This window comes from Citrus sinensis, chromosome 5 (genome assembly GCF_022201045.2).
Source record: "Citrus sinensis cultivar Valencia sweet orange chromosome 5, DVS_A1.0, whole genome shotgun sequence".
NCBI lineage: Eukaryota > Viridiplantae > Streptophyta > Magnoliopsida > Sapindales > Rutaceae > Citrus > Citrus sinensis.
Window position 1 is genome coordinate 32,905,162 of NC_068560.1, and position 17,848 is coordinate 32,923,009.

General features: G+C 33.3%; 2 protein-coding genes across 2 annotated transcripts; both read left to right on the top strand.

Moving 5' to 3' along the window:
* Positions 1-1,983: 1,983 nt before the first annotated feature.
* LOC102625992 (uncharacterized) lies at positions 1,984-9,802 on the top strand. Its single transcript, XM_006472702.3, has 15 exons — positions 1,984-2,403; positions 2,577-2,708; positions 3,158-3,565; positions 3,744-3,838; positions 4,467-4,557; positions 4,707-4,919; positions 5,444-5,503; positions 6,151-6,230; positions 6,375-6,661; positions 6,762-6,853; positions 6,928-7,057; positions 7,208-8,391; positions 8,535-8,812; positions 9,037-9,204; positions 9,312-9,802. Exons 1-15 carry the CDS (start codon positions 2,149-2,151, stop codon positions 9,316-9,318), a joined length of 3,480 nt encoding a protein of 1,159 aa, XP_006472765.2. The 5' UTR covers positions 1,984-2,148; the 3' UTR covers positions 9,319-9,802.
* A 5,534-nt stretch (positions 9,803-15,336) lies between these two features.
* LOC102626284 (uncharacterized) lies at positions 15,337-16,919 on the top strand. The gene is made up of 3 exons (XM_006472703.3): positions 15,337-15,928; positions 16,260-16,381; positions 16,497-16,919. Exons 1-3 carry the CDS (start codon positions 15,494-15,496, stop codon positions 16,645-16,647), a joined length of 708 nt encoding a protein of 235 aa, XP_006472766.2. The 5' UTR covers positions 15,337-15,493; the 3' UTR covers positions 16,648-16,919.
* The last annotated feature ends 929 nt before the right edge of the window (positions 16,920-17,848 follow it).

Below are 17,848 nucleotides of genomic sequence, written 5' to 3' on the forward strand. Positions count from 1 at the left end.
AAGGTTGAACACAAATTACAATAATATATAAAGTGATAAATAATAAAAAATATATTATAATTTTAATCGTGTGGTCATTAATACATACTCTAAGATAGAGCTGTTCCAATATAGTCGAACCCTACTAATTAATAGGTTTTGTTAACTTATAATAGTTATAAGTGTTTATTTAATCTCATAAATTTTTATCAAATTTATTGTTGTTATTTGTTTCTCTTTTTTGATAAAACTTTTAAAAATTAAATAAGTTATTTTGCTTCTACTAATAAAAGCTCAAATTTTAATTTTTTTTAGAGTAGAGATTAAATTTTTTTATAAATATTAAAATATATTTTACTTATTTAAAAATCTTATTTCATTTTTTCATAACATAACTTTAAAACATTTATCTACTAAAGTAATTTTATAATTTTTAATAAAAGCACTCACTAACAACCGAACAAATATCTATTTAGAAAAGTTTATATTTTAAGTGGATTGTAAATTATATTAATTGTAACTCAGCAAAACCCTAATAATATTAGTTTAAAATTCCTATCGGTGTTATTTAATAAAAAATTAGAACGATAAAAATGATCACGGTAGTATAATTTAGTTATATATTTTTAGAAAAAGTAAAATAATTCGTAATTATTTAGTTATTCGCACGAACATGCATGTATCTACGTAGTCCACATTTGAAGCTCGTCAGTATAGAAAAAGTAAGCTCATTTTCACGAATAAATACCTAAAAGAAAATGGGTTGCAGTTATTCCCTCATCGCCCCATCATAGACGTAATATTTTAATCATGAACTATTTTATGTGAGTTTAATTATTATTGTTCGAGCAAAAATTGAATAGTTGAGCTCTTTAACTGTCTTCCATCATATTTTTACCATGCATAAAAGTTACTCGCACAAATAGTAACATGTGGAACGCACCAAATTTATCTATGATTATGATTACAATAAAATCTCTTCGTAATAATACTTTATATAAGAATAGTTTTCGTGTAATAAAAAAAAAATTATAACCCTGATTCTGACTAATTATAAATAAAAACAAATTCCAGATTATAATAAATTATAATTTTTTCATATTCTATCTAAAGAAATTTACCTTCACATAGTAATAATTTGTTGAATGTTGTAAAAAAAATGCTATATTATATTAAAGGTTAACAATATAAAAAAATATTTTTTTCAAAAGTTGTTTCGCACAATAATTCATTGTTTAAAGTAGTTACCAAATCATTGTACAAATTTTTTACAATTTACGAAATCATTATACAATGCTTGTAGAATTTGCATTGAGAGAAAAATATTAAAGAGAATGTAAAAAATTAGATTTATAAGAGAGGTCACCAAAGAATAAGAGTTATTCCCAACACTACATAGTTTTACCAGGTGTATGTATTGAATTTGACATGCTTAGTTAATTAATTATTACTGTAGGAATAATAATAGATATCTCAATATTTGAGTATTAGTATTACATGTCACTTATTTACTGGATAATAAATGTAAAATTACTTATTACTCTATTATACTATTCAATTGATGAACATTATATTAGTTGGAACTTAAATATTTATATTCCTAACATTACTTATTAATAGAGTGCACTTTATCTATATCACTTGCACTAAAAATAACTAAATCAAAACAATAGTTTTATAATTGTATTTTATTAAATTATTATCTCCTCATAATAATAAAATTAATTCTGGTCAAAATGTTATGATTATAAAAAAGTTTTAATGTGTATCACATTATGCTCATGGATAAATTTTTAAAGTGTGAGATACCAAATTTGGCAGTAAAACAGTAAAACTCAGGCCCAATACAAGGCGGGAAAAGGTAGAATTCAAATTCACGGTACCGGTCGCTCCGATTCCTACGTAAATACGGACTCCATAAAAGTTTCAGTGTAACAGTAAAAATCAGTAAAAAGTTACCGTCAGGTTACAAGTTACGAACTTTTCCATCTTAAGGCGGGAACAAAAATCCTAATTCCCTCCATAATTCTCTCCCTTCAGATCACGTTTTGTTCGACACACATCACTCTCTCCACTAAGAAAAGAGGGGGAAAATAAAGGAAAAAAATCCCAAATCAATCAAAAACCCTAAATCTCTAAAAACCTAATTTATCAAATTAATCTAATTGAATGGGCAAACTAGCCGAGAAAGACGAGCTGACGCCGGAGAAGAAAAGTGTAAGGCGGAGGCTGGTTCAGTCGACGCTGTTCCAGCAGAAACTGCGAGAAACTGAATCCAAGGTTGGAGATCACAATGCGGATAAGGACTGCGAAGTCAACGGTGATAATGAAGACGATCAAGACTCCTGCTGTGGAAGTCAAGGCAAGAAGACTAGAAAACGCAAGGGAAAGACAACGCCTCCGGTGACGAAAGAACCCAATAAGGCAATTTTGATATTGAGTTACACATTAAGTTCCTATTAATTGGGTTAATTTTGATTAATTCAAATTATTGTTTAACTGTTGGAATTACTGAAATATATTATAATTTGTGCTGGAGAGGGGATATGGTGCCTAAGAAAATTTTATTTATCTCTAAATTTACCGTACGTTTACAGTTAAAAGAGAGGTCACCAAGGAACAAGACGCCCAAGAAAAATGGGAAAATATTGAAAGATTCAGTGGAGAGTGAAGATGCACCTCCTCCATCCATCCCTAATTTAAGATTAGAAGCAAAATTGAAGGCTGAGGTCAGTAACTGTGCTCTGATTTGATTTGTTTTCTCGAGTTTGTTTATTTTTGTATTATTATTATTTTATTTAGCTCCTTTGGTTGGATATTGATCAAATTTCCACGTGTGTATGAATGTCTAAGGTATCTGCAATTTCATTATTGTAGCTTTGGAAAGAGTGATTTGACTCCTTAAATTTATGCAAAAATTTTCATGTTGATTGATGTGATAATTGTTTTGGTAAATGTTAATAATATCATCTCCTTTATCACATCATTTTGTTAGTCATGTGGTAGTTCTATATTAATTGTCACTTCACTCAAGACACCTTCATGCAATAATAATGTCTTAGTACCATTGTGTGAATTTCTGCAAGTTAGGCCTGGCTCTATCATATGAGGTTTTTGGTACAGATGTGGCCTGTGAATATAATACTTGCCATTAACATTTGTTACCATCTTTGATCAGGAATATTCACGGATGTTCACAGGAAAGCAATTGCATCCTTTTTTCTCATCATGGAAAGCAGAAAAGAAAAATCAGAATGGGAAAGAAGTAGATAGTAATTGTTGTTCAAGTGGAATAAAGGATAAAAGCAATACTGTTAGTCCTATTCATGTATTTGACAGGAGTCAGGATGAAGTTGTGTCTATTGATTGGAGTAATTGGACGTTCTATGAGGACAATGTTGACAATAGAAATTGTTTGGATGGCATAATCTCATCAGCTTTTGATGGCTCTGTTGAGTCTTTGAAACTTGATAAGTTTTCATGTGTTCCATATCCTAGTAATGCATCTTCAGATCATTGTCATTGTGAAGAACATTTGAATGAAAACCCATCAGAAGTCTCTGTTCTGTTAGTTGATGGTCAAGAGGTATGCTCCAAGTTCTCCAACAACTCGTATGTGGTCTTATGACAGCATCGTAGTTTAAATACATATTTTTCCTTTTTCTGTTTTATCTCTTTTTCAGACTTCATTTTCAAAAGGATTTCCTGTTGGCCTCTTGTTTTTTTTGGGTACTTTCCTAGTCATGTTGAGATTTTGAGTGCAGGACCATCAGCTGGAGCAAGTTACTCATTTTCCCAAGCATGCGGTATCTATGAAAAAATCTGAAGTTGAAGAAAAAAGTATTTCTGTTCAGGAAAGGTTGGGATTTTATATAACAAACTTACTGTCAATATGTCTGTTAATTTATCTTGACCATGCAAATACTTTACAGTGTGTCAATGTTACTATTTGGTTAGTGAGAAGAATGCTTTTAATATTGTTCTTTTCTTTACACAGAAACCTTGTCATGGCTTGAGAATTACGAGGATTCTTTTGCAAGTGTTTGCCATAGATCTTAAAAAATGCGTTGCTGTTTTTGGGCCTGTTGAATTTCAGTGTCTTTTACTTAGGAAAATTGTAAATGTGAAACAAAATAATTCAAAAGAAGAAAACTACAAAAAACTAGTAAATTCTTATTTTAGATTGAGTACATGGTCTTGTTCCTCCATCTTTGACTTTCATCATGGAGTTTGTGTATAAAATCGGCCAATATAATTTTTGCCAATTTTTTGTTGCCAACACTGCTTGGTGGTAAAGATGAATGCTTTTTCTTTCCTTTTTTACAAATGATATGTATGGATATACAATTGCCTTCCTAATTCTTGGTACTTGTCTCAAGTTGTATTTTTTTCTGATTGATAATGTGTTCAATATTGTACACAAGCTTTATTGTATTTTTAGCAAGTTTTATACGTTAAAGTTTTATCCATGTACAATTTTGCTGCAGTAGCAGGATGATGTCATACTACAATGGTTGTGCTCATCGGCCTGGGGATAGCTTATGGACAGACAAGTACCGGCCAAAAAATGCCACGGAGGTCAGCGAGTTCGAATAAACTTCTTTTATATGAAACATATATTTTCTGATCTACTGATGCTAGATAAAGTACACAATCTCAAGAATTATGTTATGCATGCCTTTTATTTCCCTCCTGTGATTTGTTCCTTTGGCAACAACTTCCCGCAGGTATGTGGGAATAGTGAATCAGTAAAATTTATCAGTGAATGGTTGCATATTTGGCATGAAAGAGATGTTCGAGCATTCAAGTATTCCTCTGGTAGTGAGAAGTGCAGTGCGCCAGATGATAATCATGACTGTTATTTAACTGACTCGGATTCAGAAAATATAGATGAAGGGGATAGCCTGAAGAATGTTCTTTTAGTTACAGGGCCTATTGGGGTATGTACTATATATATTTTTGTTAAAAATCACTTTAAAGTTTGTATTGAACTGTTTTTTGTTGCGAACTTATAATAGGAACTGTCATTATTGCATTCTGAATAAAATATCAATTTTTTTTTTCTGTATGTTATGATAGGTGCTTCTTCAGCTTTCTTTCATCTACTGGATTTTGTCTTATTTTTTTATTTAGGTTTCAAGAAATTGCTTTATTGATGCTCACAAATGTCACGAGCTTGCGAAATTTTCAACATATGAATCACTTTCAGCTAATGTTTGTCCATTTGCATGTTTATGCCTCAAATAGCATCTGGACCACACCCATCAAATATTTCTAGTGCATCCTGTCACCTTTTTGTCTAAGTTTTACGTGCATTGACAGTGTGCTGCTGCCTTTCTATGTTTACACATCCTCTTTATATTCTTGAAATGGCTTTCTGTAATGGAGTGTCAAATTAGTATTTCAATCAGACTAAATGATTTGATTTATATAAGAAGTTAATAGTATGTTTCTCTTGTTGCAGAGTGGGAAATCTGCAGCTATCCATGCTTGTGCAAATGAGAGGGGATTTAAAGTGCTGGAGGTGCTATTAAATTAATATTGTTATTGTTAACCAGTTCATAGTTCTGTTTTACCAACTTTCTTATTGACATTGATTGATTTCTTTTGTTGAGATCAAATTAATTACCTATAGAAAGACAAGTTGAACATAGCAGTATCCTTTTAGGTGCGTAGTGGATGTTGTGATTGCTACCTTGTGAATAACTAGCAGTGAGATTCCTTTTAGCACAAAGAACACAGCAACAGGAAAAAACACAATCGGTGATATATATTTTGAGCCTTTTTTTCTAGATAACAAGAAACTAAGATGCTATCTAAAAGATAGAATGATTTTCAGAATGTGACTTATATTTTGGAGGATCTTGCTCAGCAGAGGGGGGAAAATTTCTACGTACTATGAAATGAACTAAATTCCTAAGCTAATAAAATATGGTCCCTTTATTTCCTGACCAAACAAAGTGAAACCTTGCACATGGTTTGACTCTGGGCCCCTTTTATTACTGATAACTGATCCTTCTTTCCTACCATATGACTGGCAATGTTTTGGCCCAAAAAAAAAAAAAAGAGAGAGAGAGAGAAAAGGATAATTACTGAACTATGATAGTTTGTTGTTATGAAAATTAGAATTAAATGAAATGCTAATTGAGTGTGATGAACTGTGTACCAAAGAATAATGCATCAGATTGTCGACAAGGAACAATTGTGAAGCAGAAATTTGGAGGGGCTTTGGAATCCAATTGCCTTAAAAGGTTTGCCACTTTGTATATGATACTGATGCTTGTAATTTTTTATTCTTTCTGTTGTATCTATTGGGTATTATTTTGTGGCCATTAGAAGATCAAGCATTAAGAACTTAATCATCTAGTTGACATTATGCAGTATATTTCTTCCAGGTCAATAGGAAACCCTCGGGATTCACCGAACAAGAATATCATGAAATCTTCCTATACTGTATCTCTCTGTGAAGCAGCACAGCATGCTGATGATGAGGTGGTCGAAGTGATACACATACCAGATGATGAAAATTCTCATGGAGTGATGGGAAAATCAGATAATCATGTTAAACCCTTAATTCTCATTGAAGATGTGGACGTCTTTTTTCCTGAAGACCGTGGTTTTATTGCTGGCATACAACAAATTGCTGAAAAGGCAAAAGGGCCTGTCATATTGACTAGCAATAGTAAGATGTTCTCGTTAATTTTTTTTTTTTGTGTCACTAGTTCTTTTATCAGCTACACGTAGCTTCATTTTGTTGAGCATTGTTCTGTGGTAATGCCTAGGTAACAATATCACTCTACCAGACAGTTTGGACAGGCTAGAGGTTTCATTCACAATGCCTATGCCAAAGGACCTGCTTTCCCATTTACAAATGGTAAGTGAATGTGATTCTAGTTCTTGGCTCTCCTTTCAAATTATGGAATTTAAATTCATTCTTTTATGCTGTAGATTTGTGCGGCAGAGAAAGTTGAATTGCAGCAGCATCTTCTAGTGCAATTAATTGAAAGTTGTCGGGCAGATATTCGGAAAACCATTATGCACCTTCAGTTCTGGTGCCAGAATAAAGGATATGGAAAAGGTTAATCACACAATACATGACGCATGTTCAGTAATTTTTTTGATACTGTTGTTTCTACAATTTGCATGCATAGTTGTTTTTCCTAACTCACAACCATTATGTTTTCTCTAGAACCTCTTAGTGTTTTAACATTAGCTTTTCACTTTGCAGATAAAAAATTGCAGAAACTATATGTTCCAGAGCTATTTGATCCAGATGCTGGGCATCATATGCTTCCCAAGAAAATCCCTTGGGGTTTCCCATCTCAGTTATCTGAGCTAGTTGTCAAAGAGATTATGAAATCATTGTCTTTGATGGAAGAAAATTCAACCTTGAGGGAGTTAAGTGAGGGGGAAGGGCATGATGAAATGCCAAGTAATCAAGACATGCACAATAACCCAGCAGATAGTGTGGAGGCCAAAAAGGAAGAAATGTTAAACATGAATTCCTCTGTTCACACTAACAATGAACTTGAGGATCCTTTGGGTAATGAATGTGAGATTTCCAATCTCCCTCACACCCCAGTTTCATTCTCCCGGAAAAACAATAGGAGAAAATTCAAAGTAGTTGCATCATCAGATTCTGAAGATGAGCTCATCCGAAATAAATCTCCTGTTGCAGAGAGGGATATTAACAGTAAATTTCTTTCTGAAAATCATAGTAGGTTTCCTTCCCACTTTTCAAATGCACAAAACTGCAAAAATCCACCAATTGACAAGTTACATTATCCTTTAAAAGAAAAATTGGAGGGAAGCCATTATCTTTGTTCAGAAGTAGCAAATGACTTACAAATAGGTACATATGTATCAGTTGATATATCCTGTGTGCCAGAATCATCGTTTGTTCCAGAGACTGACATTGATAATGGGGCAGAGTTGTTATCTGGAAAAGAGTGCAGTGGTTGTGTTGCTGAGGCTGTAGAAGTTTCTGTGGCCAATGAGTTTGATCTCAACCTTCCACCAGTTGGAGCAGACAATAATTCTATGCTCGAAATGCATAGAAATCCTGACATGTTGGAAAAATTTTGTGCTGTTATTGCAGAATCATCTCACATGGAGGAGGTGGAAGATTCTCAAAATGAACATGTGGAGACCATACCAAGAGTGTATCAATTGATGGATGAGTGTAGCCGTATGGATTTTAAGAGGAGATCCAAACCCATGGAGGAGCTTAGGTCCCAGGAAGCCATTGATTTAGTGAGAGACTCATGGAGGAAACTCCGTGATGGAAACACAGACCTGAGGCAGTATGCAACCTTAGAAAAGCCGAATGCTTTTCAAATCATAAAACTTACTCATGGAATGTGCGATCTAATTTCAGAGGCTGATCTGTTGCTTTCTAAGTGTCAATCTCCGGTGAGTTTTATCTTTTAGATGCACGCGCACACACTCATGCATGAGCTTACATGCACTTACATGTATTGCTATTGAGGACCTTTCTTTTACTTCTTTTTTTTTCCCCTTGCATAGTCCAGGATAATGAATATGTACTTCTGCAGGACTTTTTGGAACTGCCGATGTTTCCTCATGAGGATTTGGATGCATGCGCCTGGCGTGATGAGCAGTTGCAGCTGACTTCCTCAATTGTCCAACATGGATTCTCCATATATGCAAAAGACATTTCCAATAAAGGATCAAATATGGGTTCCAATACAAAGACAGACTTGTCCTGGGAGATACTGGCTTGCACAAATAATATGAAATCTGGTAAATTATGCGAGCAGGACCAAGAAACAACTGGGATCTCACTTACTGTGAGTAACATACTGTTAGAACGGTAAGAATTCCTCAAATTTCTTGCTCGTCATGCTCATTGTGTGTATAGGATGATTTGAACATATTGAATTGGATAAATTGTGGAACAAATATTGGGTTTTTGCTTAACCCTCTTGCTAATAAATTTTTTCATCCAAAATGACACTTGACTTTCCGCATATATTTCCTTGTAGTAATTTCATTGATTAACCATGCATGTTTTTACTCTGGCTGTTTGCATTTTAGGGAGATGAAGTCAGGTCTTTTCAATAGAGTTAAGTCCCTAGTTCCTTCAAGATCTTACTTGGCATTGAAAGGTTATGCATTTCACGAATACCTTTCTTCACTGGGCTGCATTTTAAGATCTGAATCTTTCCGTTTGACAGAAAGTAGCAACAATACAAAGAAAAGGAGGTATGCCCTTGTAATATCTGCTTGGTATTCAGTGACTTTTTAATAAATCATTCTTGCCCATCCACTATGGTTGGTCGTCAATTTATTTGCACAATTTTCTTATGCAGGAGTTGAGGTTCTGGGCACTACTTGAGTACCGGTGCTTTAATGTTGTCCCCTGAGGATATCTCAGTGTTGGTTCAATCTAACTCATACGGGAAGGGTTCATCCCAATCAGAGGATAGTGCTTTCAGATGGAGAGTGATATGAGAAAGCTAACTTAAACTGAGTAGACTTACTAACCTTCTCAATTTTACTAACAATTTTCTTGGCTCGGTAGAATTGTCAAGAGAATAAAGAAATGCATATAGCTAGTATTGGAAAATTGGCCATCAATATGAAGAGTTTGCCTGGAGTGGCTACATTTTTTAGCTAATCTAGGATGTGATTCCATCTCACTTTCATTTAACTCGTTGTAAAGATTAGTGCACCCATTGTATTGTTGTATATTCTAGCATTGAAAGCCAATTGAAATTGTTTCCAAAAGAAAAAAAAATAAATAGAGTTCATGATGCAAGAGGGAATGGCCTCAAATGCAATAAACGCGTATGGGTTATTATGCTTCCTAAGGTTGAATATATTTTGGGGGTAATTTCTTCACATGATGCAAGTAATTGCTTGACCATATTTAGGTCCATAACGACTCAAATACGATCAAATTGTCAGACCACCACCACGTTAACGTAACTACTTAATAGTAATTAGTTGAAAAGCAAGTACGCAACATGTATACTATTACTAGGGATGGCAATTGTACCCGCAAACCCGCAAACCCGTCCAAACCCACCCGCCAAAACCCGCCCGTTGCGGGTAATTTTATCCGTTGCGGGCGGGTTTAGTATTATAAATTAAAACCCGCACATGGATGCGGGTGGGTTTGGTATTAACCTTATACTCGGTGGATACCCGCATGGATATCCACCAAACCCGCAATAATTTTTTTCAAATATTTTTAATTTAATTTAAATATAAAAATATATAAAGAAAATAATGTAATTAATCAAATTACCAAATAGCCAAAGGCTCAAAGTTGTGTATGTGTGTATATGGCTCATCTCTTATTCTAAAATCATAACCTAAAGAAAACTAAAGGCATTTCCCTTCGAATTAGTATTTGAAAATATTAATCTTAATTATTATTATAGGCATTGTGTTAGATGGGTGCTTATGGTGATGAATAAAATAAATATATTCTCTTTGATCTTGTTTTAAATGATAATATGAAATGTAATTATTATTTTTAGATATTAATTTGTCTTTTTTAAATAGATTTGTATAATTTATACTTAAATTTGAGAATTTGTGTTGAATTGATGTGGAAATTTTAATTTTTCATTTACATTGTTTAAATATAAAATTGAATATTTATATGGAATTTGAGGTTATTATTATAAATTTATATATTAAATATTTGTGATTTTAAATACGGAAACCCGCAAAAAATCCGCCGGATACCATTGCGGGTTTGGTAATTGTTAAAACCCGCTGCGGGTGGGTTTTTTTAAAAAAATTAAAACCCGCTGCGGGTTGCGGGTGGGTTTGGTAATTTAAATTTTGTGCGGGTTTGGGTTTGGTAATGGCAAACCCGCTGCGGGCGGTGCCCATTGCCATCCCTAACTATTACATGCAATATGAGCTGTGAAACGAATGTAACACGTGAGAAAATTAATCACAAACCTGTCAAACCAAACCATATATCGTATTAGTCGAGGGGTTTCGTTTCGGTTTTGACCATTATGATAAAACAAGAGAAAGAAAGAAGATGGGTCCACGGCATCGGTGAAAACAAAAACAAATTATATTATTATTAGCCACTGCACCGGCCATCGATTTTGATGTCAGCAATGGATTTGTTCTTCGGCTACTTTCATTGGTTGAGTTGGGGTTCCACTATTCACGAGATTATAATAGTTACAAAAGGAAAAGAAAAGCTGCCGGTGAATGCTAATTCGTCCCTATTCAATTCCCTCTTTGGCTTTTTAAGTTTCAAAAAGACTGTCGAGAAATTTGCAGTTTAGTGGCCTTTTGCTCGAGTCTGCACGGAATTCCAGGACCTGATGTAATGTAATTTTAAACCAGAAAGGGAAGTGGCTTGCACTTGCAGGTGTCACAGGTGAGGCGATGCCGTGACGCCTCAGATTTTGGCTTGTGAAGCCTTATCAATCAGCAGTGGGAAAGATGGAGATCCGTGTGACTGAGCTCTTGAATCATTTTTGGGGGGTTAAAAACAAAGGATTTTTCTCTCCTCAACTTTCAGCGCGTTAATTTGTAGCGTTGTAGCGTCACAAAAGCTATCTGCAAGACTCAACACATAATGCAAGTGAAAACAACATGGTCTCTACTCGTGGCAGGTACATTAGTACCACCACGCAGTAAATGTTTATTAAATTTTTGAAACGCTGCAGCGTCGTGTTATCGAATAGCGAACGCTTTAATTTTTTTTATACGGACTATGGTGGAGTCTTTGAGACCACAAATTGAAGTGTAGTAATGGTATTGCTGTGGCATCTTTTTAACAATTTATTGACATTTACTTCTTTTTCTGCATTATATGATTATGAAAGTGGACTTTTAGCTTGAAAATGAGGCGAATTTAATGTGTGATTTTACCAAGGAAAACTTTACATTGACAGACGCGTTGACAAAATTAAAATCAAACATAAAATTTTCAATTGGTAGTCTCAAAATTCACATCCCAATTTTTAGTTGTCTCAATAATAATAATAATAACTTCAGTATAAAGGAGAGACTATATGATGTAGGATTCATTTGGTAGTGAAATTTGTAATTTTCATGTTAAATCGTTAATAATTTTCTAGAAAGAATTTATGGTTGTTTAGTGAATGTCTTAACTATACTCAAAATCAGCTCATCCATGCTATTTTTTTTGGTTAAATTTTTTTACATATATATAATTGATAATTTGTGATCCTATAACTATAAGCTTTGGTTATTAATATAATTTAAATAAAAATAAACGGAGAAAAAGGAGGACAACGGGAGGGTATTGTTGTAATTTTAATGATGGGTCAGTCTCAGCGATTAACTCGGGAGCAATTATTTGGAAGTACGACTATCTGACTCGATTAACCCCAAGAAAGCCCAATTCACGAGGGCCCCAATTCTGACATTTCCCCTCCGTACTTTTTTTTTTTTTGGTTTCTTGTTTTTTTTTGCATTTTCTAATTAATAAATAATTATTATTTTCAAAAAAATTAAAAAATAACAAGTAATTATAGGCTGTCTGTCAGATCAGGATTCTTTACTGTGGTCTGAATCTCTGATGAACGAATGAAGAAGCAATGCAGAAGCCCCACCCACCAGTCCCCCATTATTACTTCTTACCGCTTTCGATTTACTATTTTATTTCACTTTTTCCAAATTTACTATCTGTATTTCAACGAGGTAACACGAACGAACCTAACCAATCCAGTTCTTTGTGGCTATATTTTCAAGTTTAATTAATTCCGATATTGGTTTAGAATTCTCTTAGTCCATTCCATTGCGCTCCAATCTCCATGAATCTATCTAGTTTGATTCATCGTTTTCGAATGACTTCATCTTGTACCAATTTTTAAACCAATTAATGATATATTGATTGATTTTGCTTATATTATTCCAGTAAGTGACACTATTATTATTATTATTATTATTATTATACAACGTTGTTTGATTAATTTTGTGCATTTGCTCACGCTCTCATATGTTGGGTGAATTTACTTTTAAAAGTCTAGGCCATCGTATTTTTGTCTACTTTTTTTTTTTTTAAAGTCTGTTATACACAGATATTACTGACATTACATCAGACATTACAATTAATATTTACAATCATACTATATAACTGGGACCACTATCATACATTGACACACTGAAGTATATGATCAGACATTACAATTAATATTTACAATCATACTATATAACTGGAACCACCATCATACATTGACACACTGAAGTATATGCCCATATATTTTAAACCCTCTCTAATATTCGAGGGGTGTCTGCTCCACTCACATTTCGTAAGGGAGAGACTGTCTCCACTCAATTAATTGATAATTGAGGAAGGACTGAAACTAACTTCCATAATGCTCTTATGGAGGCTCGAACCCTTGCACTCAACATTGTAAGTGCAAGGCTTCTCCCATTGGACCAAAGGCCCATTGGTGTATTTTTTTTGTCTACTTAGAATACCAAACTTGAGTTCCTTTACTTTCTTTCTTTCACTTGGGTCTGCTTTTGAAGAGTCTCAAAGCAGAGATAGCAGCTGGATGGACCATGCATAGAGTAAAATGCCCATTTATGGAAATTTGCTAAAGTCATCACAAGGAGACTAGAGAGTTTGGATTACACCATGATATCCATCAATATGAATTTTGCATCAAAAAAGTGATGACTGGTTCGTAGTTTTCACATAAATGGCGCTGCAAGTTGAATGACTTCACTCTTGATAATCCCATTCCATACATGGACCACTCCACTAGATATCATGTGCACATATACAGCATGCCCATATGGCATGATAACTACATACCATAATGGGTTATTTATTAAATAAATGTAATGAACATTTCATAAAGTATCAGATCGCCCACATACAGAATCTGATGATTAGATTTGAGAAGATGAAGTACAAAGAAAAGGAATCTCCTCTTTCATCATCAAAAACTGACCATGCTGTCCGTTGCATGTAGAGTAGCCATTGTTAAGCATCATCTAGACAGAGATGATATCGATAAAGCTACAGGAGTAGGCAGTGATTCCCGTGACTGCAACCTGCACAAAAGATGATAACTGATCATGCCTTTGCATCATCACCTCCCCCATTCATCATCTCCTTTTTGTCTTTCTCTCCTCTTAACTTACCTTCAATTCAGTTGGCACTTATCTTTGGGGTAATAACATCCAGGCCTCTAAGTTCTTACTTTTTCTCAAATACAGACGCAACTTGTCATTTAAATCAACAAAAATAATAGAAAAACAAACTGATGGGTTTCTCAGTTTCTGCATATTATCCTCGCACATGTCTCACAATTTTTTTAATTTCTTTTGTGCGATAGATTGTATTCCCAATATAACTCTTAAACTAAATAGATCCACAATCCATCTAAATAACCATGGGTCTGTTTGGGATTGTTTTTGAAAAGTTTAAAAGTGATTTTGAAAATTTAAAAGTTAATTTTAGTATTTGATAAAAAAAAATCAAAACCACTTTTGTTAAAATTAATTCCTCCTACAACTGTTTTAAAAAGCAGAGAATGAATAACTTTTATATTCTGATTTTGAGAATTAATTTTATTCTTTAATAAAATTCCATAAATATTCTTAAAATTATTACCTAAACCCAAAATTATCCTTATTCAAATTGGAAATAAAATCAATTTTCAATAAATTTTTGTTATAATTCATCAATATTAATTTATTAATATTAATTTGTTGGTCAAATTATTATTAAATTTGTTTCACTAGATTATAAATTTGATTATCAATTGTTTTAAGACAAAAGAATAAAAAATTAAAATCAATATATTATAGATTTTATTTTTAGTTAAAATTATTTTAGTAGACAATTAAAAATATTGTATGTACATTATTTTTATAAATCAGTAAATTTTATCTTACATTATATACATTTTAGTAATTTATTTTCTTTCAACAGTTTAACAATAAAATTTACCAAACATTTATAACTACTTTCAAAACTCACAGTATTTCTTAAAACAAAATTTACAAAACATTTAACTGATTATTTTCACAACTGATTATTTTTACAGCACAGTTAACAACAATTATTTTAAAAGTTACAATATTTCTGAGTTGGCCCTTAGACTCTCACTATTTTAAATTTTGGTGATTATAAATTAAGAGCATGTAAATTTAACGCTACAGAGTGTCCCAATCATTTAAATAGCATATGTCATATAGCATATAGGGACCTATTTAATCCAATAGAACATTATGTACTTATTTGATTAATAATTAAACTATTGGGGATCTTAACGTTATACTACCTCTTTCTTTTTTCCTATTTTATGAATTAATTTATTTTCCATCAGACACCAAACTTCTTTTATTTCCTGACCGACTCAATATTTAAACTCACAACATCCCTAAGCACCCCACCATTTCTCTTTATCTCTCTCCAGAGACTATTCCTTGAAGTGATTCTCTCTGTTATATGGTGGACAATTATTAGCCTATTCAAGCTCTGTTCATATATACAGCACAAAATTTGGCATTTTGCCGACAAATTAAAATGCCAAGTTCAGTTTCATTTCTAAGGCAACTAAGTGGAAGAGAAGCTTGGGGATCAACATCTTGGAGGTGGGGTACTAGTGGCGGCAGCAGCAACAACAACTACTACGGTGGCTGCAGCGGCGGTGCTGGAAGCATCTACGACTGTGAGGGAAGCTTGCAGCGGCAAATGGAAGGGCTTAACAACATTTACGGCGGCGGCGAAAATGGAGGGCTTGTAATGAGGAAGAGAGTGATGGTAGTGGTTGACCAAACTTCACATTCAAAGCATGCAATGATGTGGGCACTTACCCATGTCACCAACAAGGGTGATTTGCTCACTCTGCTTCACGTCGTTCCTCCTCCTAAACCCAACACCTCTCACCATGACTCCTCTGCTTGCTGTCCTTACCTAGCTAACTCTCTTGGCTCACTCTGTAAAGCTTGCAAGCCTGAGGTATACAATTTGGTGTTTCACAGATCCTACATTGTTCAAAAGAGCGTACTTGTTTTACATTCTTAATCTTATTGTTAATTAGATTTAGATCCCATTTGATCTTTCGCTTTTTCTTTTGAGTGTTTAGAGAGAAGCCATTAACATTCTTCACAAAAAGAAAGAATGTGATTTTTTCGTATACTTTTTTTTTCTTTTTTGTCTCTCTTCAAGTAGTTAATTTTCTTTTCATCACTTGGATTTTTCTGGGAAAAGAGAGGGCAGGCAGGCATGCATGCACACATTTCTGTCTCCTGTGTTTAATTTTCTTGTTGTTGGGGGGACAATGTTTCAGGTGGAAGTGGAAGCACTAGTGATTCAAGGACCAAAGCTGGGCACGGTGATGAGCCAAGTGAGAAAGCTAGAGGTTTCTGTGCTGGTTCTGGGTCAAAAGAAACACTCTGCATTCATCAACTGGTGGGTAAATTTTAAGTAAACCCCATCATGCAATCTTCACCGTCAGATCTCACTCTCTCTCTTTTTGATCTCTTGATTAATTATATGTTGGGTTGTTTTGTTTTTGCTTTTGCAGCTTCTGTGGAACCAGCAGCAGTGAAGAGTTTGTGGATCAGTGCATAAAAAAAGCAGATTGCTTGACTGTTGGAGTGAGGAAGCAGAGCAAAGGCATGGGTGGTTACATTATCAGCACCAGATGGCAGAAGAATTTCTGGCTCTTGGCTTAGAGCCTTGGACTATATTAATTATTAGATTATATTATTACTCCTTATTAGATCTAATTATAAAGCATGTGAGCAGCATATATAAGCTTGAGTCTGCTATATTTTATTAGTATCTAATCTAATTAATCTCAATAACGACTAACTCTCTAGGTCTTCAATTGGTTCCTCTGTATGAATGAACCAGTATGTATTCCCATCTCCCTCTTTCTACCTAAAATCTAGAGTTATGCGGCAGTGAACGAAATTGAAGCTAATAAACATTCCCTGTTTCAATATTTGGCGTATTCTTTCTCTTTTTTTCTTTTTTCTTTTTTCCTTTTGATTTTTTTTTTTTTTTTTTTTGAGAAAGAAGCATAAACCAAGTTCTGTGATCTTAAAAAGAGTACCACTAATGCTTTTCTTCCAACACATGTTACAAAATGCTTAGGTATATTAAAAGTATATCATAATGCGTTCATAAATCATAGTGACATTGGTTTTGGTTCAATACCATTGAAGATGAGTGAGGAACTTTTGGCGTCGAAAATCTAAAATCGCAATTCTCGAGGCATATCCCAAACACAAGGAGGGATTCAAATTTCACTAGTTAAAAGCTAAGGGCATTTTTGGCAGTGGGAAGGCTTAGGATTTCGACTATTTGAAAGAATTGAAACAAATCTTGTCATCTCTCTCTTTTATTATATCCCATGTTTGGTGAATCAAAATGTCTAAAAGATTTGCTTATTCTTAGACCACCACATAATCCCAGCTGAAGAAGAAAAGTTTATCCCAAAGCGCATGCGATTAGTTCGGTTAGGATTATATCGTTCAGTCAATTAAATACAATAATTTATAAATTTTAATATTATATCAATATTTGATACATGTATAAAAAAAATCATTTTAATAAATTGTAATAAAATATTGTTATTAATTTTTAATGGCAATTAAAATTAAATTTATTAATTTTAATTAATAAATTATTAAAATAATATTTTAATATACTATAATATTTATTAAAAATAACTAGTCAATTTATTTATATGATGTATTTATATTTATAATTCATTTCCACATTAAATTATAATATTGTTTTAATCTATATAATTAAAAATGTTTTTATTTTATAGTAAGTGAAATTTTCAGTTATAATAATTGCATTGAATTATGATTGAATAAATATTTATTTATTTTAATAATATCAATAAAAAATTATAATACAATT

What these genes read in the sequence shown, in the direction of transcription:
- LOC102625992 (XM_006472702.3), top strand. Translation starts at nt 2,149, where the DNA reads ATGGGCAAACTAGCCGAGAAAGACGAGCTGACGCCGGAGAAGAAAAGT. An exon ending in AAGCAAAATTGAAGGCTGAG is followed by an intron (nt 2,709 to 3,157) that starts GTCAGTAACTGT and finishes ATCTTTGATCAG; the next exon opens with GAATATTCACGGATGTTCAC. An exon ending in TTTCTAAGTGTCAATCTCCG is followed by an intron (nt 8,392 to 8,534) that starts GTGAGTTTTATC and finishes GTACTTCTGCAG; the next exon opens with GACTTTTTGGAACTGCCGAT.
- LOC102626284 (XM_006472703.3), top strand. Translation starts at nt 15,494, where the DNA reads ATGCCAAGTTCAGTTTCATTTCTAAGGCAACTAAGTGGAAGAGAAGCT. An exon ending in GTAAAGCTTGCAAGCCTGAG is followed by an intron (nt 15,929 to 16,259) that starts GTATACAATTTG and finishes ACAATGTTTCAG; the next exon opens with GTGGAAGTGGAAGCACTAGT. An exon ending in CACTCTGCATTCATCAACTG is followed by an intron (nt 16,382 to 16,496) that starts GTGGGTAAATTT and finishes TTGCTTTTGCAG; the next exon opens with CTTCTGTGGAACCAGCAGCA.